The sequence below is a fragment of the Symphodus melops genome, assembly GCF_947650265.1.
Source record: "Symphodus melops genome assembly, chromosome: 4".
Classification (NCBI taxonomy): Eukaryota; Metazoa; Chordata; class Actinopteri; order Labriformes; family Labridae; genus Symphodus; species Symphodus melops.
The window spans coordinates 23,279,295-23,303,642 of record NC_136694.1 but is presented as its reverse complement, the minus strand read 5'-3'; the positions used below and the strand labels follow the sequence as shown (position 1 = coordinate 23,303,642).

General features: G+C 39.3%; 2 protein-coding genes across 3 annotated transcripts in view; one reads left to right on the top strand and one right to left on the bottom strand.

Moving 5' to 3' along the window:
• The window catches only part of LOC306822232 (guanine nucleotide-binding protein G(s) subunit alpha-like), a 103,164-nt gene that overhangs the window by 13,293 nt on the left and 65,523 nt on the right, over positions 1-24,348 (bottom strand). Inside the window, exons 1-6 of one of the 2 annotated variants that reach the window (XM_079341099.1) lie at positions 13,940-14,572; positions 12,519-12,752; positions 10,947-11,019; positions 6,837-6,891; positions 6,264-6,383; positions 1,310-1,407 (exon numbers count right to left, since the gene is read on the bottom strand). In XM_079341099.1, the coding sequence (XP_079197225.1) occupies positions 1,310-1,407; positions 6,264-6,383; positions 6,837-6,891; positions 10,947-11,019; positions 12,519-12,657 (485 nt within the window). In that variant the 5' untranslated portion in view covers positions 12,658-12,752; positions 13,940-14,572. Of the gene's footprint in view, positions 1-1,309; positions 1,408-6,263; positions 6,384-6,836; positions 6,892-10,946; positions 11,020-12,518; positions 13,314-13,939; positions 14,573-24,348 lie in introns of those variants that run through there. The other variant, XM_079341098.1, reaches the window with a different exon arrangement.
• Positions 19,366-23,150, top strand: tubb1 (tubulin, beta 1 class VI). The gene is made up of 4 exons (XM_079341090.1): positions 19,366-19,468; positions 20,312-20,420; positions 20,602-20,712; positions 21,640-23,150. The coding sequence occupies exons 1-4, from the start codon at positions 19,412-19,414 to the stop codon at positions 22,779-22,781; spliced, it is 1,419 nt and encodes a 472-aa protein (XP_079197216.1). The 5' UTR covers positions 19,366-19,411; the 3' UTR covers positions 22,782-23,150.

The window sequence follows — 24,348 nt, the reverse complement described above, 5'->3', positions numbered from 1 at the left end:
GGAGGAGAGGAGGAGGGGAGGAGGAGAGGAGGAGAGGAGAGGATGAGTGGAGAAGGAGAGGAGGAGGGGAGGAGGAGAGGAGAGGAGAGGAGAGGATGAGAGGATGAGTGGAGGAGGAGAGAAGGAGAGGAGGAGGGGAGGAGGGGAGAGGTTCTGCCTCTCCGTTAGCTTGTAACATTTTACAACTGCATTTCTTGTTCTCACAGTTTTTCGGTTCTTGCTGACTTCCACAAACAGGCAGAAACTAAAGAGGACACAGCGGAACACCTGGTCATGAATGTGAGTGACATGGACAGACAGCAACTCCTGGTCTCCTGTTATTTTCTACATTCATATCAAATGAATTGACAATAAATGAAATATATTTGTGAGGATTAAAGGGGTTTCCAGATGTTTTTCATTTGAAGCTAAATGAAGTTTGAGATGCCTATCAATAGTGCCTGAGACATTTTCAACCTGCATTTGAACAATTTGTTTGGGACTTTAAAAGATCAAACTGAATATTTCGAAGCAGTGATTTTTTTCCTTGTTCATTTTGTTAGAGAGAAGGAAACCACTGAATTCACTTCAGAATTTACAGCAAGTACATTTACAGACCTGACTGAAGCAGACTGTCCAACAACACGTTAAACAGGTAAGTAATCATAACATACTCACAGCTCAATCACAAAGAAGAACGATGACTTTATACACTTTAACACATTCGATATAGTTTGATATTTAACACTAAGGGGAGACTAAAGTACAAAGTCTGTTCATTGTCCACTCACACTGCCTGGACAAAGTCACTCCAATATTTTGTTGGACTGCCTTTAGCGTTGATTACGGCACACATTGGCCGCTCTTACGTTCACTATTAAACGCAGGTCTGAGATTTTTGTTTTTTGACTCTTTAATCTCATCAAACATTCAAGTGATCACGAAGTTTCACATCAGCAGTAAAGGAAGGGATGAAGGTCCAATGAGTCACAAACAGCAAAGTGAGAAGAGACTGAGAAGGATAAAACTGTAGTTGGTTCAATCAAAGTCTTGATTTTTTTTTAAAACATCTCGTTCTTATTGCGAGAGAGTAAAACAGAAACAGATTTTGTAAGGTCAGGTCATAATAACATCTTCCTACCTACCAGCTATCAATAAGTACAGTTAAGAACCGACGCACAAAGTCATCGCAGGTACAGCAGCACCTCCTAAGCTTCTCATCTTTGAACCACATTAACCACACTCCAAAACACCCAAACATCCGACAGTGTGCAATGTGTCAGGTTTCAATTCACCCCATTCTATGGATAAAAGGGAAATAAATTCTTACTACTGTGCGCAGTCGATGAGTTGATATTCGTTGGACCGTTCCCAGCAGGCCCGCACACCGTCGTCCTGCCAGAGGATCTTTGAATGGTCGTAAAACTCCTGGAAAGAGAAAGAGGGGTCTGGATTAACAACATGCCTGCACTGGAAATAACTGCGAGTCACACTCCTGTTTACGGTTCTGTGAAGTAAAGATATGATCGTCCAAATAGAGCTACAGGAAAAGTGAAAGTGTAGAGTAAAACAAGAATTTTTCCAAGAAATATTGACTTATCATCCAACACGACTGCCTAAAAAAATAAGTCAACCTTAGGTTTTAAAGTGTAGAAGACAACATTAGATATACCTGATTTAAACTTATTGTGGAGTAATGAGTGAAGTCAAACCGCCTCTGGATTTATCGTTCTCAGCTCTGTGTTCACACACGGTGCTTCTTTCAGCTTTTTTATGAGTCACAAAGAGGCACCAACTTGTTTCCGTACGTTCTTCGAGTGAGCCCCTCCCTGTCCAATTGTTCGCCCTGCCACCAGGTGGGAGGAACACAGACGGCCCCGCCCACTCAGGGCAGTTGTGTCTTTGGGCATAATAAACGACTAACAGAACAACTGAAGGAGAACGAACAGACTTTCCAAACCGAAGTAAAGACTTTATTTAGCCTAAAAAAACGTGTAACAATCGAATAATAATTAAGAAGTCAGAACTTAAAACTGATGGCAGAAACTTTCTGCCGGTTGTTTTTTAGCAGCTGCTGCGTTCTCTGTCTTAAAGAACCCTGTTAGTGAAAGGGCTAACAGGGTTAGGAGGGGAGGGAGCTGGGGGGTGAAGGAGGCGTGTCTGAGGAGAGCATTTGTTTTGGTTTAAAAAAAAAAATCTTCCCTGAAAATAACATGGTAAGCTTTTCCAGAGAGGATATAAAGCAAAAGCACATCATCAAAATCACAAACACACTAATGAATAGTCATTTAAGCATGTTTAAAACCAGACTTCTCGTCTAATTTTGACCGATGATGAAGAGGCAGGGAGTCTTCCTTCTCTGTAGTTGGTAGTTTAATGGCCGGCTCAGAGAGCAGCAGATGAGGCCGGAAACAGAACAGTTCACAGAGTTCGTGCAGAAACGGACAGCTTTGTACTGACACAAGGCCTGGCTGTCACTACGCAGGGGCCTATCTCCTCCGTACGATCTTCAGTCGGTCTCATACACAACCATCAAGCACAAATAAGCCATTATGAGCAAAGGGAGAACATTGTCCACGTTAAGACGCTTCCCCTTCGAGAGGAAAGACTGAGCAGGTTTTTCAAAAGAAGAAATAGAAGTTTGGATGTGGTTGAGACCATTTGACAGGGGGTCTTGTTTAGATTTTAGTTAAGTTGCAGACCAATGAGAAAATAAAATCTACTGCGTTTGTGAAAACATTTCCTTGTCATCACAAATTCATCATTCATGTTCATCAAAAAAAACACCAGGTGAAATCCTCAGTTAAAGAGCATTTGGTGTTCACGTTTTAGAAGGTCACAGAGGTCGTCCTGTTTACATTTTTTTTTTACATTTTTTTTTCTATAATGAAAGAGGTCATGTTTTCTATCATAAAGTTTATTCATGGCCACGGACGTAATTCACAATGTTTGACAGAAGAAGAAAGCTACTCGATGATGCCTTTTGCTGTGGTTGTGCCGCTCAGTTAACATTTAAGAATAGGACCGACTGTGACCTGAGTGCAGACACAAGTGGCACGCAGTCCTCCAAAGACAAACAACGGGTTTCTTTTGGACTACATTTGATTTTTTTATTATTTGGTTTCGGGAGTTGATTCAGAGAAGGCTGTGTGCCGCGAGGAGAAATACAGACGGAAAAAAAAACAATCGACAGGGTATTCAAACACGGCGGGGTTGTGTTTGCCGCTCTCGCACAGAAAGTGACGATTCTTTCGACCAATCAACAGACTGCAGTGTTTCGCTCTACCTTTTAAATCGATATACTTGGCACCCCAACAGAAGGGTGCCAAAAAGTAGGGCGGTACAGTTCGGTAATTTGAGGATCTTTCTCGGCTTTATATGGAAACAGAGACGAACCGAACTGAACTGCTCGGTGGAAACGGGGCTTTAGTAGGAGGAGAACCACTGAAGAACAGGTCCTGAAAGGCCAACGCTATTTTCCAGTTTGTTAAGCAGAATTTTATGGTCAACTGTATCAAAGGCTGAAGTGAGATCTAACAATACTTAAAACGGAGAGTTAATTTGAACCACTGTTGATTTTTCGGTCATTAACTACTTTAAGAAGAACAGTTTCAGTGCCGTTTGCTCTGTAAACCTGATTGGTGCACATCATACACACTGTGAACGGTTACGCGACTGCTTGTGGACAACCTTTTCTGAAATTGTACTGATAACAGAAAGGTTGGAGATGGGTCTATAGTTAGTTATGACTGATGGATCAAGTGTTTTAGTTTTTTAAGGAAGGGGCTACCAATAGCAGTAGTTAGCATAGTTTTAGAGAGTTGGGGAAAACACCAGAGTGGAGAGAAGCCTTTACTAGTCGTGTCACAGGCAGTGGGAGACGCATTTAAACAGTTTGATAGGAATAGGGTCAAGAGGACAGGGAGATGATCTTAGTTGTTTGATGACCTCCTCAAGGTCCGAAGTGTAAACAGGTGAAAAACTGACACATGTGGGCTGATGCAAGGAGCCTGATAAGGTGCTGTTACCGATCAGGATTTTAAAGCGCTATTTCTTCTGGAGGAGATTATTTCTGTGAAGCAACTGGCCAACTCATTACGTGTATTAAAAGAGAGGAAATTCTCAGCAGTTGGCCTAGAAGTATCCAATAGAGTATCAACTGTGGAGAATAGATAGCACGGATTTTTTTTTACTGTCATTTATCATTTTTGAGATATGACGCTGTCTTGAAGTTAGGTTCAGCCTTTCCACAACATCTTTTAGGCGTCCTCACCTTTTCTCCAAGGAGCCTTACACCTGACTCTCTCAAGATGAACTCCCTGAAAATCAAAATGTGAACTTCTTCCACGATTTGCGTTTCCATTCCTGCAATAGTTGAGATGACTGGTGTGGGCTGGTTTTATGCGACAGGTCTTTAACTCAGGACTCTTGTCACTCTTTGTTCATTTTCAGAGTCCAGCTTTAATCTGTAGTTTGTGTTGATTGAGGCGACTGCAGACAAACCTCACACAGGTCAGATGCTGCAAAAAAAGGAGTGTAGGCATCTCTTTATGAACCTGCAATGTGCGGGTGAAGCCGTGGGCGAGAAACGACTCCTCATATTTTCTCGTCTTTGTTTCAGGACGTGTGACTCCCGTGGATTCATCGTCAGCATTAAGTTGTACATAATTAGCCGGCATTCCAAAACGATGTGTGGCGCTTATATTTAGTCATGTGTTTTTCTGTTGTCAGAGTTTAAAGCGCTCTGAGGCAAATTTTTGATTGAGATATTTATAGTCAATAAAACCGACTCAACCAACCTGACGACAATGGCTTGTCTCTGTACTGTTGCATGCTGGGAGCACAGAGGCTGAAGACAGTTGGCAGTGTTTACTTTGCAAGGAGTTTAAAGCCTTAGTGACAAGTGTATAACTTGCGTAGTCCATTTATTAATACATTTCAGGGGAGTTAGTATTTTATCCAAACAATATGAAAAAAACTAAAGGAGGGTTGATAGAGGCTGTGTGCTCATTGTCTCTCTCTTACTCTTCCTCCTCTGCTAAAGGCAGAGTCAACCAGTCTGACTGGTTTCCAGTAGGGCCTGAGGGCAGGCAGGGGGGAGCAGCAGAGGAGGAGGAGAGGCCGAGCTTCAGATACTTTTCTACTGTATTCTCCTCCCCGAACAACCATGAGCTTGATTCAACGAGAAGAATCCACATGAACTAAGCCATCCATTTTTTTTCTCTTCTTTTTCTTCTTCTTCTGATGCTTCTGCCACGATTTCTTTGAAACAACAGTTAATGCCGTGGAGATTCAGAGAGAATTAACGCCACACTTATGCTCAACAACCGACGCAGAAAGGACAAAACTCAGAGTGAGACGTCAGAGTGAGAGCTGACCTCTCCCTCCGATCGAGACCCTGCAGGTGTTCGGTGGACGTCTACAGACCCACAGCCTCAGGACAGGCTCAGCTCCAGAGCGGCCCGTACAATAAATGTGCCGTTATGTAAAAGGAGACGATATGAGGAGACGTCTTTTTACACCCAGTGGTCATTGGAAACGACCAGTATAAACACTGAAGCTAGCAAGCAGTAAGAAAAAAACGGGAAGACGTACTGTTCTTCTTCCTCGACGTGAACACTTCGAAATTAGCTGATGAAGTGCTACTCAACACGTCACGTAACAGCCATTACAAGCACTCCGGCTAGCAAACTCAAACTATGTCAGACAAGCTATCTTTAAAATAAACCATTCTTTGTAATTAGCTTGAAAGTCCAAAAATACTCTGTGAAGACTTCAGTTAATAGATAAATACAGTACAGTGTGTGGTCCATGTACTGAGTCTCCAACAGGCCGGTGGGATCAGACCGCAGCTCAGGTAGGAACCCCCCAGAGAGTCTGTGTGTTTCTGGAGGACAGCTCCCTTCAGACACATTTAGGGTTATTACAGACAATCAGCGCTAACAGGCGGTGTAGATCTCTCAGGTGAGAGACTCATTCAATTCACAGGCTCCCAAGCGGAAGGACACCTGCTAATTACTGAGTCACTGAGCAAACACACACCAGGCTGCCGTGTGAGAACCCGGAGTCACGTCCAGCACGCCGAGACAGGAGAGCTGAAGGATGCAGCAGGCTACATGTGATCCTCTGTGACATGCGTATCCGAGAACACATACATCACATACTGTATCGTATCATGACTTGCCCTGCCAGATGTCAAACTGGGAACTGAGTAACTGGTTCATAAGAGCACAACTAGTCAAAGAGTCTGAGATTCAGAAGAGGGGAGCGAGGGGAAAACTTACTGAAGGAAAGTCAAAGTCCTTCTGGTTTGCTTGGTTGAGGACATAATCGATCCGGCATTGGTTGGCAGGAGAAGCTAACTTGCACGGCGGTGTGAGCAGCGTCATCGCCGACACGATCGTCTGCACGGGGAGAAAAGAAGAAAACATCAACAAGCATCGACGGAGCGTTACATTGTTCTTACAGCTTCCTTATAGAAACTGGGCAAAGAGAGCGTCACTTAAATATGGCACACATTCACTCTTAAAAGGAAAAGTGGCACCTGGAGTTAATTTCGCAACATTTTACCAATTCAAAAGACATTCAAGGAAACTGCTGCCGTACGCTAAGCAACGTTCTTGTGTTGCATAACGTCAGGGATCATTGATAACGGTTTGGACGGTGACTCTAAGACACTGTATCGTTGAGTCTGACAGGCAAAAAGATGTCATGGTGGGGATGATACTGTTTTGCTTTCGCTTTTTGTCAAACACTAAAAATAAGCCCATCTCCAAACACCACTTTCCAAAGAGTACTAAAGAAGTATACTGTCAAACGTTTATGTCCAAAGCTGGGTTTAAAGACAGATGGCTAACCTCTATAGCTTCTTTAATGTTGTTTTTGATGTCGTGGATTTTCTGTTTCTTCTCCCTGTCAAGAGCAAAGAAAGGGTTTGTGTTAGTTTATTCACAAGAAAGCATAGAGTACAAAAATGTTTAACATTAAACATTAAACATTAATACGAACAGTGAACACGACACGTCAATTTTGTTCAACGTTAATAGCTGTTAATATGCTAACAACTTTATATCCATTCAGCCTAAGATCAATTTATGTACCATTAAAAGTAAATTACTTAAAACAAAATGTTTGCTGTGTGACATGTTTGTATGGCTTAACCTTGTGTGATAGGTGAAACCATAAGTTATTAAACGTTACTGTGCCATGCAAATTGAAAAACAGAAAACAGCATCTTGTGTTTATGGACTTAAATCTCAAAACTTTCCATAAGATTTAGCGAGCACACTGAAGTCCTCTATATTGGCCTTCTTTTTTTTTTTTTCTTCTTAAAGACAAAGAGGATATCAGCAGGGCACCCAGCGTATTCATTCAGAGGGAGTCTCTGATACTGGTGGTCAAAGTGTTCACGTCACACAGCTCTTTCAGCGACATGGACCGCCTGCCAAAGTGTGAAATTCTCTCCAAAGTTTGAAAAACTGAAATGTCAGATTTGATACTCAAACTCCTCCAAATGAATCAACCTGAGAGCTCCTTGCTTACACAATCATTTGCTTCAAGGTGTGATTGTTATTCTGAATGGCCCATGCTAAATACCTTTGTATACCAGAACAATACTTGGAGAAGCCGCGTGTTTAAAGTTTGAGAGCACCGTGCTGCATGTTCTGCTGACATTCAAGCAGCAGAGGGTCATTAAAACACTGTGTGTAAGAATATATTCAGACAGTTCTGGTTTAGTTTAGTTCTGGTAATACTTTCTGATCCTGTCTAGTTGTTTTAATAAAAATTTACATGCTAAAATTTTCTTTTTATTATATCCCCCATTGACAAAAAAAAAGCTATGCTGTGATTCATGATGTCAGATGCAAATGTAGATCACCCTGAGATTGTTGATATCGCATTAAATAAACTCTTCATGCTGTAAAAGTTTTCCATAGAGTACATTCAAAAAGCTTGAAGTATATTGTTTGCATACAGCATCATATTCATTGACTGTATAATGAATAATGATCCCTGTATCGGGATTAATCATTAGCAAGAGTCATGGCAGTAGCGCAACCTGAATGAACAGCAGGATGAAGCCTGAAACACAATGACCGTGATGGCAGGAAAATGTGACGTAAATGTAGACCCGACTCTATCAAAATCTTTGTAACTTATTTTGTTTTGTAGACCAACAGCCTTTAAATGGTATTCATATATCCCAAACAAAAAAAATCCTTTCCTGTTCAGGTTAGAGTTTTAGGGGTTATTAAAGCAAAAATGTGGACTTTTTCAGTATTAGTCACTTAATACCTCAATATAGACCATGTTTGGATAAAATGACTACTTTTATAAAATGATTAGAAATGCTTAATAGTCAACAAAATGTGGATGAAGAATGAAGACTTTTTAAAATTCAAGCAGCCCTAATATGAACAGATGAATCTGCTTGTTTTCAGTGCAGTTCATTTTGTAGTTTATTCACTACAGTTAAAATGTATATCATGGGATCAGGGGCTTCTAGTCAGACAAAACAAGACATCTGACAATTTCATATATTGCTACTGATAACTATGATGGTCATTAATAGAAATGTTTTCTGACTTTTAGACATTTTAGCAAGAGTATTTATGTACAAATAGACTACAATTCCCACATCTGGACCAAGAGAAATGAAAACCCCATTACTTTCACCAGTCACAGTCAACCTACCATTACTATCAACCATTCCTGCCTTGTCTTCTCCTGCTCCGACACTACTCTGTCCCCCTTCCAGCCCCCTGCACTGACAGGCACTGCCCTGGAGACCCCGCGAGACGAGACCCTCCAGTACCAAAGGGACAAACAAGCTCTAGGATCTAAACAAGACTTGGAAGCGGCGGCCGACCGGCGGTTTGTTCTGACACCAGAGCGTCAGTGTGTGCGAGGAGCATCTGTTTGACCTGACCCAAAAATAAGCACATGATGCTGCTCCTACCCCGGTATCCCTTTTCTAGGAAACCCATGATTAAGAATAGAAAAATGTGACTTTAGTTTCTATTGCATCAATTTAGGATTGTATTTTATAACATTCATAAGACGGGGTGGTTTGAAAACACCCGGGGCAATGTTTCCATGAAAAACCTGAAACAGATAAACGCTTTCCTCTTGTGTCAATTTGGCTTGAATTATTTACTACAAAATCTGCACGACTGTATTTTCTTCAAACCATTTTGGACAATTTTATTTCACAATGACACAATCTTTTAACAGTAGCCCATCATTTCAGATCCCCATAGGACTAGAAATTCATCCAATGTTTCCTTTAAAAAATCTGGATATTTACACATCAATCTCATGTTACAAAAAAAAAGGAAAATTCAACTTTTCCTGCTAAATACATTGTAGAGCCCGACCGAATAATCAGCCAGCCAATAATATCGGCCGATATATGAGCACATCCAGAGACTATCAGTATCTGCTAATTTTATAAATGATTTATGCCGCTACAGATATTACTTGATTCATTCACCAGTCATCTAGCGTTTCATCTGAGTATGATTGTATTACACGAGCAGTTCTCTTTCACCAGCAGAGTCATTATCATCCTCCAGAGCGTCAAAGGATGGGGATGCAGTTTCTTTCCAGTTGAGTGACCATCTTGTCTTCACTAGAAATCTTTTGTGTCTGAAAACTGCATTTGAGGGATCAAGACCATAAATGTTCATCTATATCTTTCTCTACAGATCCAACATAGATAGAAAAAAAAACATATATCACAAGCATCGATTTGATTTTTTTTCTCTACTAAATATCTGCCTCAAAATATCAATCAGGCCTTAACGCGTTGAGATATAAGAAACGACATTTAACAACAAGGAAAGGATGCGTATATTTTCTTTTGTTGTCGTATCAAGACAACTAAATGTACAAAATGCAAACTATCCAATGAGCTTATAAGAGTTATATTGATTTAGAGCTGCTACTACCAACCATTGGTGAATAATCTGTTCATTATATTCTGGATTGATGGATTGGATGATTTAGCCTGTATGAAGTCGGAAACGAGAGAGGGAGGGAGAAAAAACAGATCCAATGTTCGTCAAGCATCTCATTTTGTCAGAGGAAGACTTCAAAACCAGGGAATCATAATTCACCGTGAAATCCCTTGATGAAGCGCGATGTAAACACTCTAAAAATGGAAAAATTCTGACATTTGAGAAAGTGAAACCAGAGAAAATTGAACATCTTTGCTGGAGGAATAACTATGAGTTGCAAATTCCATTCTCAATCCATTGACTCATTTACTGGTTGTTGCAGCTCTAATGTGATGCACTCTACGAGCTTAGGTTAGATGAATAAGCCGCGCAGCAGTTCGGATGAACCGCTTTCTTTACTCACACATTAAGGAAGTCATTCCTGCCCAAACGCAACAAGAACGTTCATTTGTTTTCGCCCTTTCCTTGCAAATGACATCTTCCTTCCTGTCTTATTATTAACTGAATTATTCTTCGTGTTTATATCTTTTTAGATCTCTGCTGTTTCTTGTTGCTCGTTTCAAATCATTAAACTGTCGATCATTTTCCACGACGTTATCGATAAACTCCTAAATAACTCATCTGTCATTGTCGCCGAGTGAAATGGACCGACAGCCATCTACCTGCATGAGAGCCACTTAAGGTCACTCCTGCCATTTGTATCTAGTGAATGCACCAGAAGCTGTCAACAACAACACACACACACACACACACACACGCAGAAACTTCATAATGTCGTTCAAGTATTTGGTCAACAAATGTCTTCATGTCCTCTCCTGTCAGCAACACCCAGTCCTACATGTTGTTTAAATCTTAATCTGAACGCTGAAGTACAGTTGTAGAGGTTAAGGTGTGTGTGTGTGTGTGTGTGTGTGTGTGTGTGTGTGTGTGTGTGTGTGTGTGTGTGTGTGTGTGTGTGTCATTAATATCACAGTTACAGAATAAAGCATGGAGGAAGCGAACACTTACTCTGCGTTGAAGCCATTTACGTGCAGTATTCGCATCTGTTTGACTATCGTGCTCTTCCCGGATTCACCGGCCCCTGAGAGGAGAAAGAGGAGACAAAGTAAGTCAGACGATGATGAGTGGACGTTTTAAAAGAACTCCTTCGAATGGTACCAACATATATCACTGAAATAAAGTGGAGGATGGTCTTGAGTCTCTCATTGGATACTGGATCTACTTGGGGGATCTAAGTGGTCTTGGAGGAAGATCAGGCCAGTTGAGGTAACTTTGGTGGCTTTATGAATCTGCACTGTCACTGAAGCTCCTCGTTGGAACAAAGTGCATCATGTTACCTGAAGAGCTTACACTATAACACTGCTGTTCAAAGCTCCAGATGAGTCTTCAGCTATCTGACTTCTTCTTCTCAGAGGTGGGAAGCAGCAAAATTAACTCTGAGGAGTTTCACTTCTAGAGTAATGTTAAAACACTTGAAGGTTTACTGGTGTTCAATTCTTACTACATGATTTTTCTACTCTACAAGACTTCAGAAGGCAATACAAAATCAGTCAGCTACCGACTGTATTGTTCAGAAAATTGTAACATGATCATCTCATAAAATAGTATGCACCGTTAGGATTTGACGAAGTAGTCGTCATGATAAAAAAAAAAAAATGGAAAAGCTAATGTCTGAGTCACAGTTAAGATGTCTTTGAATTTTAGCACCTCAACCAATAAAAAAAGGTCCACCTCTTTTTCTCATCTTACAGTAATGTGTTATGGTTTCTTCTTCAAGTTGAAGCAATTATCCTTAAAAAGAAGTATAACAGCCTGATTATATCCTAATATTACTGAAGCATTAAATACATAAAAGCCAACTGTTAATGGAAGCAATCAGGCCACAACATGGACATGAGGTGCCACACTACAAGCCTGCTTTTCAGCGCCTGAGTGCAAGTGTTCAAATCTGGGATCCATTTCAGATTAGAATGAACGGGACAGTGATTCATGGGAAGCTAGCTAGTAATCCTAATAGTAATCCTAATTTGCTCTCTGTACTCCAAGAGGCTTAGCAGGATACGAGCTCTGGCCTTGAGGTTCAGACCGTAACGTGACACGGAGGCCCTGGGTGATAGAGTCAGAAATGACTTAATCAGAATGAATAAACAATAGAACTTCACAAACACACGTGTGAAAAGAAACAGTGTGCAAAAAAAATAAAAAAAATAAAATAAAATAAAGCTCCAGTTTACAGCCTCCCAGTCCTCTGCAAGCTGCCTTCACACAAATGGTGTCCCTGTGTCCGTCCAGCGTCTCTCACATGTTCTGTAGTAATGCTCCATAATGACCCATGAGTGCAGGAGGCAGGCCTGTTTAAAAACACTGTAGGATACACCCTGTTGCATTGTGACATCATACATGCTTGTTTTATGGGGTGAAAGATCCCTTTCATGAAATAACAGCTTTCACAAGAGTAGAAATAGATGAAAATACACACTTTTTTTTTTTTTTTTAGTTGGTGCAACAAGCACAGATGTGATGTTCAGGTCTAATTTGGTGAAACACACACATGCCAAGGATGGATTTAAGAAAACCTACCTAATAGTAGTAGCCGGTGAGTGGCCCGGTATATCTGTTTGTCTTTTTGGAGCTGCTTCTCTATCTTTTTGTTGGCTTCCCTCTGGGCCTTCTCTTCATTTCGTTGGTCTTCAGTCTTACTATTGCCAAGACAGCCCATCTTTTACCCCAAAAAACCCAGTGATAGGTTCAAGGGGGGGAGGCAGGCAGGCAGGCAGGCAGGCGAGGGTAGGTGGGTGGGTGGATGTTTGGTGGCTGGTTGTAAAGGAGGGAGGGAGGAAGGAGGGTGTTGATAAGACAAAAACCAATCAATCCAAAATTCCTAAACTGGCCCAGCAGAGGAACACCTGGCTCAAAATGGGTGACATTTATGTTGCCAGATGCAGATGAAGTAGTTGTAAAGGAAAAATGTCAGGCTCCACCAGGCTTTGGGAACGTATGTAAAGATGGATGTGGCTATTTACTGGCAATTTATCAACAAGAAGCAGAGAAAACGATGCCACCCTCTCAGAGGCTTGGTTCTTGTGTTTTTCACTGTAAATCCGCAATGAAGTCATCAACATTGATATGAGAGTCGTTGTGAGATTTCCAGCCTTGCAATGTACGTGAATGCAACGTCGGGGGGGTGGGGGGAGAGGGGGGGGGGTCCAGTTTCCTTCAAATCTTAAAACAAGCGCTGTTTAAAAAAAAAAAAAAAACCTTATATTTTCTTTTCTTAACAAATGTCTCCTCCGGAGCCCATCTTCAGCAGATATCTCACACTGCCTTTCAATTCATTTCCACTCACAACAAAGCCTATGTTCATTCCTTTTTCTTCTTTTAAACACCTTTAAAGCAGATATGTTATGTTAATTAATTTGATGTGGGTGTTAGCGATCCTTCCACCATGAACCAGAGCAAATCAGAACGGAGAAAAAAAAATAAAAAATAAATATTTCCTCTTAAAATGACGGCATGTGAATCATCAGGCTACACCGGGGATTTTTTTTTCTTCTTCTTTCACAAATCGGTCACATTATAGGACACCGTTTTTTTTTTTAGGCAAGGAGGGGATGTCGTCGTTAATATCGATAATATCCTCTTTTCAGCCGATGTCAAATTGATTTCCTCTCCCCCGTCAACAGATGCTGGAGCTTGCTCTTTTTTTTCGGAAGGGTTGACCAGACTCAAAAAAAGGCCCCTTCTCCGTCCCCTTTTTCTCTCTGTTACGTTTATTTGTATTTCTCCTCACATCGGGGAAGATTGAAGGCGGTGTTTGTGCAGCTGGATGTCCTTGAATGTAAAGCGATATCCAGGTGATATTGGTGGAAATTCCTCCGTTATTTCCCCACCGTTTGGCGCAGGTAAAGGTTACAGCCCGCTGTCAAGTCCCTCAGCTTTTTGTATTCCCTTTGAATCCGTGTGGTAGAGTATGGTTACATGTGCATGATACATGAACATACCGCGGTGTTTTCAATCACTCATCCTACGGCGACACCTTTGTTTATGACCGCGGACCGGCGGAGGGGATGAGAGTCGTTTTCTTTGCGGTGTTACACTGAATTATTTTTGCCCCCTTTTCTCTCAGGATTGCACATTGAGATAGATAGCGTTGAAGAGGTGGGGTGGGGCAAAACGGCTCTCACGGAACCCAGGGAACGAAGAAGGGTTGGTCAAGCTCCCCGAAGACAAGAACTTTTCACTTCCGGAAGGGACTTTCACAATAAAGCCCCCAGTGCTCCCCCACTACCACGTCGCGAGCGTGGACATTAAGGGGTTCTCAAAACGTGGGTCGGGAACTTAAAATGGGTCACATAACTCTTTTTAGTTTCTCATGAATCTGTATAAACACTGTCCAAACTACTGTTTATGTTTACTGTTTATGTTTTTTTTCTAATGTAAAGCTGTTAATTATCTCCTTTTAAATTTGTAATTTTTATTATGTTTTATACAGTTTATTTTTAACCCTGCTTGTAAGGTGTCCGTGGTTTTTTTTTGAAAGGCGGCCATAAATAAAAAGTATTATTTTTATTATTATCATTTATTTTATTTCTGTCATATATCTTGTACTGTCTGAGATCCATACTGCTCATTTTTCATTAAATAAATCAGATTGGTTGAAAAATATCTAAATATGGGTCAAGGAGTTAGTTGTAGGTCTTGAGGCTCGGCCAGTAGAGGACCACCAGCTTACACCAACTATTTTCTCTATGAAACTCAAAACTCTTTCAGGCTAGGTCTTGTAACTCAAGTCAAGGATTTCTTGAAAGGGATCAAGCTTGCTTTTTTATTTCCTATCATAAACCTGAAACAGGGTTTCAACGGTGTTCAAACAAAGAGGACAGTGTAACTATACTACTGTATAGGTGTTACTTTATGACATAATGTTGATAAGATAAATAATATATTGATAATTAAACAATAACTCAAATTATGCAACATTCTAAAACACTCAAATGTGACTTGTTGATAACTATCACAGGAGACACATAATGGACAAGATAAGAGGGAAATAGTAGACTACAACCATTAAATAATAAAACACACAAGAAGCTAGAGTAATTCAGTGGGGGATTTTTTTGCATTTAATATATACATGGTTTCATTAAAAATACATTAGATGCATTGATTCTCAATTTGTTTTTCACTGTTTAATCTTTGCCAGAATGTATTTGTGTCATTGTTTACTCTGTAATGTCTTCATCTGAAGAGTTACATATCCATCACACCAATTTAATGTAATGTAGTTTAAGTCAAAAGTAGAGTGAAAATATTCAATTACATTCTCAACGTACCCCAACCCTGTCATTTATACAAATTATAACTGAAGTAAAGATGCTTAACTTGCACACTGAGTCTTTGGAAAGGATTCAACACAATAATTATTTTTTTTAGTTGTGTATGTAAGCTATAGATACATTATTTATCATTAATAAATCAAATCAATTATAGAATGGTAAACAGATATTTAATAGTGCTGTGCACCAATACCATATAGATATAACAATAATATTTAGGGAAATTAATGCCATAATTTTCCCGGGAGACATATACAATATTACTGATTCTAACTTAAGTTACAGAAAAAAAAACAGCTTTAGAACATCCAAACATTATATAAAGCCTTTAACTCATGTCAGAATACAATTGACAGCTTAAAAGGCTTGACTTCTCAAAAAGCGTACATTTTAACATGTTAATTTAATGTAACGTGAGTAAACATTAAGGCAAAAACAAATTAATCAATACACACGATATGAATCAAAAGTCTTTCCACTTATAAGATGGAGGAACGTTGGTATTTTACTTCGAAGCTAAGCTTACTATCTTTCCTGTTTCCTCCTTGCTGTGGCTTGACGGATCTGGACTGAAGCAGGCTCGGATCACATGATTGCCCGGAGCGTCATGAAGCCGAAGTACAGAAGGGGAGAGGCGCCCTCTTTGAAGCGAAATGATTATCAATGCATCCTCAAAAGCAGGAATCTATAACACTTAATCAAATCCCATGAATAAAAACAGGCTATTCATGATAGACTCATACACTTAAAAAAAACAACAACAACAGGCCAAGTGCTAAAAGGAATGTTAATAAGAAGTGAAGGGATGGCTTGTTGAACCTCTTAAGTCTTGTTCCATGCAGGTCATGAGGGCCAAGCACAGGTAGAACAAAGTCATCGTATTGTCCCAGGTCAGGACTAACAGAAGTTCCTATACTCGGTGTTTCAAATCTAAAGTTGACATTTGCCAAATGCATTTAAATTGTTCAAAAGTCTTTTTCTTTTTTCTTTTATTAGGGTTTATTTTTGCTCGAGGTTATAAATTTGTCATCAAATCATAACTTTATTTTGACTGCATGCGTCACACCTCCAATCAAACCTGAGGCATCTTTAGTTGTGTCAGAGTATGGGAAACAATCAATAAGGCAATAACAAAATAACAGGATACTGGGGCTGATAGACAGACTGACAAAAGCATCTAACTGATAAAACAAGTAGACAGTCAGTCATTTGTATATATGAAACCAAATCACATTATGACTTATTACCAGATCATACTGTAAATCGTAATGTGGAGTCTATAAGGGCCCACTCATTGATGGCATGTGGAGTATTGGGGAAAAACTGTGGTGTCCACTTTAGTTCAATCACTCATTCAAGCTGTTCTGAAGGGTTTGTGGTGTTACACAAGATTTGGACTATTATTCAGTTATTGTTGTTTTTTTTCATTTGATATTTTCACCCTCTGTAATTACTTTAAAATCCCAGACAGGACAGAACTAACAACGTTTGAAACATATTTGGCTGGCATGACAAGATTTACTACCCTTACAAGCCAGTTTGGTGATCAGTTAAAGGAGGGATTTTAGGAAGATGCAGGTTAAATGACGCTTGCTCAAAACAGTTGGAGCTCTTCAATTGATTGATAGATGCTCCGTAACTCATCTCATGGTATTCTGAATTTTAAACGACTCTTTGCCTTTCACCTCTTTAGCTCTTGCATGCCTGCACAGACTGTACACACACACACACACACACACACACACACACACACACACATCTCTACAAATATGTCATAAGGCAACTGACAGAATCTCAGGGCAAAACACATAAAGGTCATCAACGACAACTAAATGCTACTTTGACTCTTTAATGAACCCTAACAGACAACCGCAGAAGTAGAAGTAATGACATAAATCTGAGAAGCAAGTTTGACATCATGTTCAAATTTCAAATAAAATATAAAACATTTTGTAACCTCATCCTGTGCTTGTGTATGTCTCTTTGACTGAAAATTCATTTTGTTTTCCAATCGAGATAGTAAATAGTCGGACAGTTTCTTTGGTATATGTATACCAAAGAAATGTATCTCCCTGTGCCTGTGTTCACCCTCTGTCGGCGTGCTGCCCTTAAAACTGTACACTGTGGAAAAGAATTTCCCCTCGGGGACAATAAAATAAAAAGTCTAAGTCTAAGTCTAAAGTATATCTGTGGAAAGTAACCAGACATTTGCTCAAGTAGGCCTTCTGTAGGCCTAACAAAAAACACATCTTTTGGCAGGCTATTTGTATTTCGAGTATTTCCTTTGTTTGTGATATAGTCTTGTCCAAAAATCTATACCTATTTAAATCAGTGTTTAGGATAAAATACCGGCTCCAAAGGATCTCAGACAGTTGTGAGTTATACCAAACACGTGGGTCATGTTTTAACTAACATAAACGTTTAGTCAAGTCCTAGCTAACAGTAATATGAGTTATTGTGTGTAAATGTGAGCTAAAATATCCAAATTATTACTAAAAGTAGTGTTAGTTAGGAATTGTTTGATTGCAAATGTTAGCTGTTGCGACTTAGCTTTTGATAACTATTGGGTTTTGGAATATGTTGTTATATCTTCAAATAAACTGATGATCACAAATCATTGTCTTTTTAATTGCTGATCAGCCCAGGAGCAGTGAAATTATGAAAGCACAAAATTAAAACTCTATTCCCCCGCCCGTTCTTTTCAACCATCAATAATGTGAATTTACCAAACTTGCAAAATTTATTGATTGATTATTTAAGATGGTGCAATCAAAAGCTTCCCACTGAATCATCTGTGTCTTTGGATGGTGATGGACCTAACGGACTTGAATTAAAAAGTTTGTCCACAATGTCAAATCAACCATATTGGCCAAATTGAATCAAAACTAACTTCAATTCATTAGTGCTTTGTGGTAAGATCAGTCAACCTATCTCCATGCTCCACAGTTACCTGTCTAAAGGTATTTTCCACTGTTATTTGTACACGTCTTCTGTCCAAAGGCTGTCACCCCAACACCAAGAAATAAACAAGGCATATGGCTGTTTCTCTACAGACACCAAAAAGACAACCAGGCCAAAAGTGACAATTGTGAAAGGCTATCATTAATTCTAGATATGTCCTTCTTGTTTATCCATTTTCAACAATAGGTAACATAAAACACACAGTAAAGGAACATGTAAAGTATAAATACCAGCTTGTTAAAAAATGTCTTTGCTTAGTTTGTGCATAATATCAACTTTCTACATGTAATATAGTAAACCCTTAGTTTCTCCAATGTCTTCAGTCTAACTGAAAACTCTGCCGGAGTAAAATCTATCAATTAAAAAAAAAAAAATATCTATCAACAAAAAAGATATGCAGGGGTGGAAGTAGAAGGCAAAGCTACTAGATCAGCTCAATGGAACACAGCCATTATTAAATGTATTCTTTAAGTTTAAATGAGTGTAGTATTACATGTCAGATATGTTTGTCATGATGATTTTATGAAAGTATATATATATATAGTCTGATAAATTATTCTTTTTGTACATATCCAGTCAACTTGCTAAACCACTAACAATAAATTCTGCAGGGGCATGTTATATCACTTAATGCCCTCTAGATGGTAGCATAGCTCATGGATAATATTCTAACTGCTGCACACGCTGCAATACTCCATTAGCCTACTTACAGTAGAGGCTGGAAATAGATATTTCACCAAATATTTTGTTCTGCAAAAGTAGATAACACATTGATGTGATGTTAACAAGATTTGAAATTAGTTGTTTTATATTTTATTTTTCCATTTTTAACATTCACATTACATCCTTTATAAGAAATGTGATATATATTTCTTTTTTCATATGCAATTCATTGGCCAAACAAAAGTAAAATAAATACAAGTTAAATATAATATAAACATTTTATATAAGATAAATATAAGTTATCATATTAGAAGACATTATAGACTGGTAGCTGAGGGCTATAAAAGTACTGCAATATTTATATTTGAGTTTTCGTGGTGTATTTATGGCCACCTTCTGTCCTGGGGTGACTTCCTGATATCACTGATGACATCATTTCTGTTACTGTATAAAAGACATGACTGACAGTGAAGCCTATCAGAGACCCCCAGCTGCCTGCATACTGTTTCCATCATGCGTGAAATAGTACATTTGCAAATTGGACAATGCGGCAACCAAATCGGTTCAAAGGTAAGAAACTAGGTCTTTCTTCACTATTCGATGTTTTGAGGCTATTGGAAATATTGATGTTGTGTCATACAGTGCTCTGTCTAGCTGCATGGCTTCCAACAATGCAATTTTAAGAAGAATTTATAGACTTGAAATAATAGCTATATATCTTCTGAATGACTAAAGTCACTAAAGCCACAAATAAATTGCCTGTACAACTTGCTGAGATAAAACAAATGTTTTCACACATAGTTCAATACCATGAATTTGATTTAAACAAGTCACCCATGTCATTTGAGTTTTTAAAAATATAATGCAAAGTTGGACACTTCCTGTTTATTTCTATTCTGCCAATGGCAGTTGAGTGACACAGGGTGTTCCCTGTCAAGCAGTCTGGGAAAAGATAAGGGGCAAATGTGAGGCTGGCATGGGTGGGACTTTTTTTTATCATGGCCACCACAAAACAAGTGAGGGGAACTACAAGATAAAAGGCTCAAAATTGCTTTTTGACACCAGGAAACAAGTCAGTCAATAACCAAGCAGTTACTTTTGTGACTATTGCTTTCATAAAATTCAATTAATATTGTATAGAGATATAGAGATTTGTAATCTAGTCAGAATAAATTCAGCAAACTGAAGTTGAATAGTATGAGTGCATGTAGTTACACTCTTCAAAACAAAAAGAAATGTCAGATGTGTTAATAAAGATGTGAGACAAAAAGTCAGTTATTGCCTGTGTCTTCATTTTCTAGGGAACTTACATTCTCCTCAAATAACTATTTATTATGTTTATTGTGACAACGAACATCTTTCAACAAGCCCAACTTTCTTCCTTCAATTTTATTTTCACCTTTGTCTTTCCAGTTTTGGGAAGTGATTAGTGAAGAACATGGACTCAATGCTACAGGCAACTATGAAGGAGACAGTGCCCTCCAACTTGAGAGGTTAAACGTCTACTTCAGTGAGGCACATGGTAAAAAGATATTACTTTATATCAACTTAAAAATGTTCATTACAAGGTGCATTTTGCTTTATTTCTTTTTCAGTCATGTCATGACCATAAAAGCAGATTTCAAAATTCTTCTTTTTTCCTATTGGCTGTTTTTAAACTTTGACACCAAATTAAGTTAATACTATTTTCATTATGTTTGCAGGTGGTAAATATGTCCCCAGGGCCCTGCTTGTTGATCTGGAGCCTGGTACAATGGACAGTATACGAGGAAATCGCATTGGTGCCCTTTTTAGGCCAGACAACTTTATCCACGGTAAGAAAATTCATACCAGAACAGTTCTGCTTGGACTGCCTTTTCTGTGGTTGGATTTTATTTATTATAGCGTGGAAACGAAAAGAAATCCCTTCTAACCTATAAATGCTCATGGTACAACGATATCAAACAAGGTAGCACTGTCAAATCCATTTTTAAGTGCAAGTAAGTCTGTAACCTCAGAACATTCTTTGGGCACAGACTAAAATACTTCTTCACACAATTGGATAGACCTCCAATAAATCAGACTAAAAAAATGTATCATGTATGAATGCTAGATAGCTGGTTCCAAAATTGATTTCATTATTCTAGGTTAACATGATACAAAACCTTTTTTGTATACACTACACATTTTTTATTTAATGTACAATATAAGATACATAGTGTTTTACTTTTCCTGCTAACTGTTGTGATTGTTCCAAAATTAATTAAGTTGAATCGTTGTGAATGTAAGAAGGCCCAAACGTACCTACAAGAGCTAATGAGACCTGAAAGAATGTTTAGATTTCAAGGCTATATCTGCTGCTTTTTAAAGAAATACCACTAAACTGCTGTAGAATTAAATCCTGCATATATAAATCATTTTTGGTGTTTTGTGAAATTTGAGATATTACATTTGACTTTCTAAAATTAAAGTAAAAATTAAATATTCCATAAATCTGAGTTGCTAAAACATCACCTAGATTGGCGTTGCACTGTATTTAACCAAAGACAAGTGGTGACATATTCATAGAAACATAGATGAACAATCAAACTTAAGCCTGCCAAGACTGAGACTATTAAGTATTGTTGAGTTCCATCAGTAAAGATCTGATGTGACTGTTGTTATTTATGTTTTCATTATCATAGGGATGGTAATCCTCAATATATTCTATTGGCAATTGATAGATTTAGATTCACCAACATATTGTCACTTTGGTGTTCCAGGTAATTCAGGAGCTGGGAATAATTGGGCTAAGGGTCACTACACAGAGGGAGCAGAACTGGTGGAGGAAGTTATTGACAGGGTGAGAAATGAGAGTGAAAGCTGTGATTGCCTGCAGGGCTTCCAGTTTGTTCACTCCTTAGGGGGTGGCACCGGCTCCGGCATGGGAACCCTTCTAATCAACAAGATCCGAGAGGAGTACCCCGACCGCATCATGAACAGCTTCAGCATCATGCCATCCCCTAAAGTCTCGGACACAGTGGTGGAGCCATACAACGCCACCCTGTCGGTCCATCAGCTCCTGGAGAACACAGACGAGACCTTCTGCATCGACAATGAGGCCCTGTATGACATCTGTTTCCGCACACTTAAGCTGACCACACCAACTTATGGGGACCTCAACCACTTGGTCTCCATGACGATGAGTGGGGTAACGACTTCTTTGAGATTTCCTGGACAGCTCAACGCAGACCTGAGAAAGCTAGCAGTCAACATGGTTCCTTTCCCTCGTCTCCACTTTTTCATGCCAGGCTTTGCCCCACTGACGGCCCGTAGAAGCACACAGTATACAGCCCTCACAGTGCCTGAGCTCACCCAGCAGATGTTTGATCCTCGCAACATGATGACAGCATGTGACCCAAGGCGTGGGCGCTACCTCACTGTTGCTGGTATCTTCCGTGGCAGGATGTCTACCAAAGAAGTAGATGAGCAGATGCTTGCAATGCAACAGAAAAACACCAACTACTTTGTCGACTGGATCCCCCATAATGTCAAGGTTGCTGTGTGTGACATCCCACCCAGAGGCCTCAAAATGTCCTCCACCTTCATTGGCAATAACACAGCCATTCAGGAGATATTCCGCCGTGTCGGTGAGCAGTTTTCAGTGATGTTCAGACGAAAGGCTTTTCTTCACTGGTACACAGGAGAAGGTATGGATGAAATGGAGTTCACAGAGGCTGAGAATAACCTCAATGACCTGGTGTCAGAGTATCAGCAGTACCAAGACGCCACTGCTGATCAAGATTTGGAAGCAGAGGATGAAGAAGACGAGGGACCCTCATCAAAAGTGACAATGCAGGTTAAGTCTCAGATGGAGGTTAAACTGGAGACAGTGACTGAAACAACAAAAGAAACTGTAGATTAAGAAGGCAAAAATAGTAGTGTGTTGATTTGACACATGACATGATGTCAAAGGCAAGTGGCATTGTTGGTCGAAAGAGGAGCTCCTCATTTTCAATTTAATAAATGCTCTTATTGGATTCAATAGCTTTTACTTGATACAAGTTGTGACATTTGAACAGGGTGCTTTATGTATTTCATTTATTTTTTCAGTGTCCCTCTGTGTGTGTTTGTGTGTTTTTTTCAGATTACATTTTTCTGCTTTAGTTTATGAAGATTAATGACAGGTTTGTTAATACAACACATTTTTTATGTCACACCAGCTTCATGTACCATGTTACAATCCTAAAAATTAAATGTTGATCGTTAAAATGTCTCATTTCACTACAGTAAATGTTGCATTGTAATTTTTGCATGAGATCAAAATAGTAAAAGGACCCAATACTACCCTTTTTATATTGTTTTATCATTTGAAGTTAAACAGGAATCAAACTAAACTTAGCTGCAGTGACGGACAAGTCTGTGACAGCACAGTGACAGTGACATGGTTGAAGGCTGTCACAGTTTCCGCATGTTCTTAAGAATCTGGGACATAGAGATTACACATGACCAGGCCACAGTGTCTGCACTTTGAGATAAGTATGGCGTTGCCTCAGCTGCACTGTTGCAAACCATATTGAAGACACTCTGCATGTAACACACATGCAGATATGGGTTATGGTGACAGTCACAGTTGTGTATTGCCTCACACAGGCCGATGTGACTGAAGATCCAAAGGTTGTCATGAGGTCAAGAAGCACGCTCTTACTTAACAGTCAGGTTTTAGCAGACCAGACCAGCTCCAAAAAATAACAGAAAATGTATGTTTCTTTTTCCTACCTGCATCACCTTAGCACTGCTTAACATGGGGGTGAGTTTTGTTTTGTCAAGTTTTTAATCAAGAATGTAGAAGTCGGAAAATGTTAATTTGTATTCAGTGGGCTTGACATATTACTAATAAATATACAAACAGTAACCTAAATCTATTTTATCACAGACATATTTTTGTGTTTCTTCCTTTCATATTTTAATGCAAAGACCATTCATAAGTCCCATCCTGTAGTAGGCTATAGTTGAGCATGTTTGAAAGTCATCCAGGGTTGATTATGTAACTTGTCTTGTCATATAATATCCTACCATACTCTGGCAAGTTGTAATATCTTTAAAAATAACAAATCTCATATTTAAGTGCAATGTCCACGTGAATTGCATGAACATTTGATAGATCAGTTTCTACTTAGTGTTCTCACTCTACCAAGGTTGCAGATAACTTTCAACCTTCAGTCAGCTGAATTGTGCAACACCGAAGGTTAAATGGACGAAAATCCCTGCTCTGAATACACAGCTGAAACATGAACTACACTACCATACAGTGAAACAATATAATAACGGTATAATTGTGGGTTGTCTTTTTTTTCTTTTTATCTCACTCCAACTCTAGTAAATGAAAGGTTGTTGTGTGCTCGGATGTCTTCAGTGTCACACGCTGCACTTACTATCGAGAGGAAGTACGTCACTAACACTCCTCATGTGACTGCTGTGGTACAGTGGGA

Bases quoted from the DNA above. Each gene is read 5' to 3' on its own strand.
- tubb1 (XM_079341090.1), top strand. From the start codon at position 19,412: ATGCGTGAAATAGTACATTTGCAAATTGGACAATGCGGCAACCAAATC. The intron at 20,421-20,601 runs GTAAAAAGATAT...TTATGTTTGCAG, and splicing joins CTACTTCAGTGAGGCACATG to GTGGTAAATATGTCCCCAGG. The intron at 20,713-21,639 runs GTAAGAAAATTC...TTGGTGTTCCAG, and splicing joins GCCAGACAACTTTATCCACG to GTAATTCAGGAGCTGGGAAT.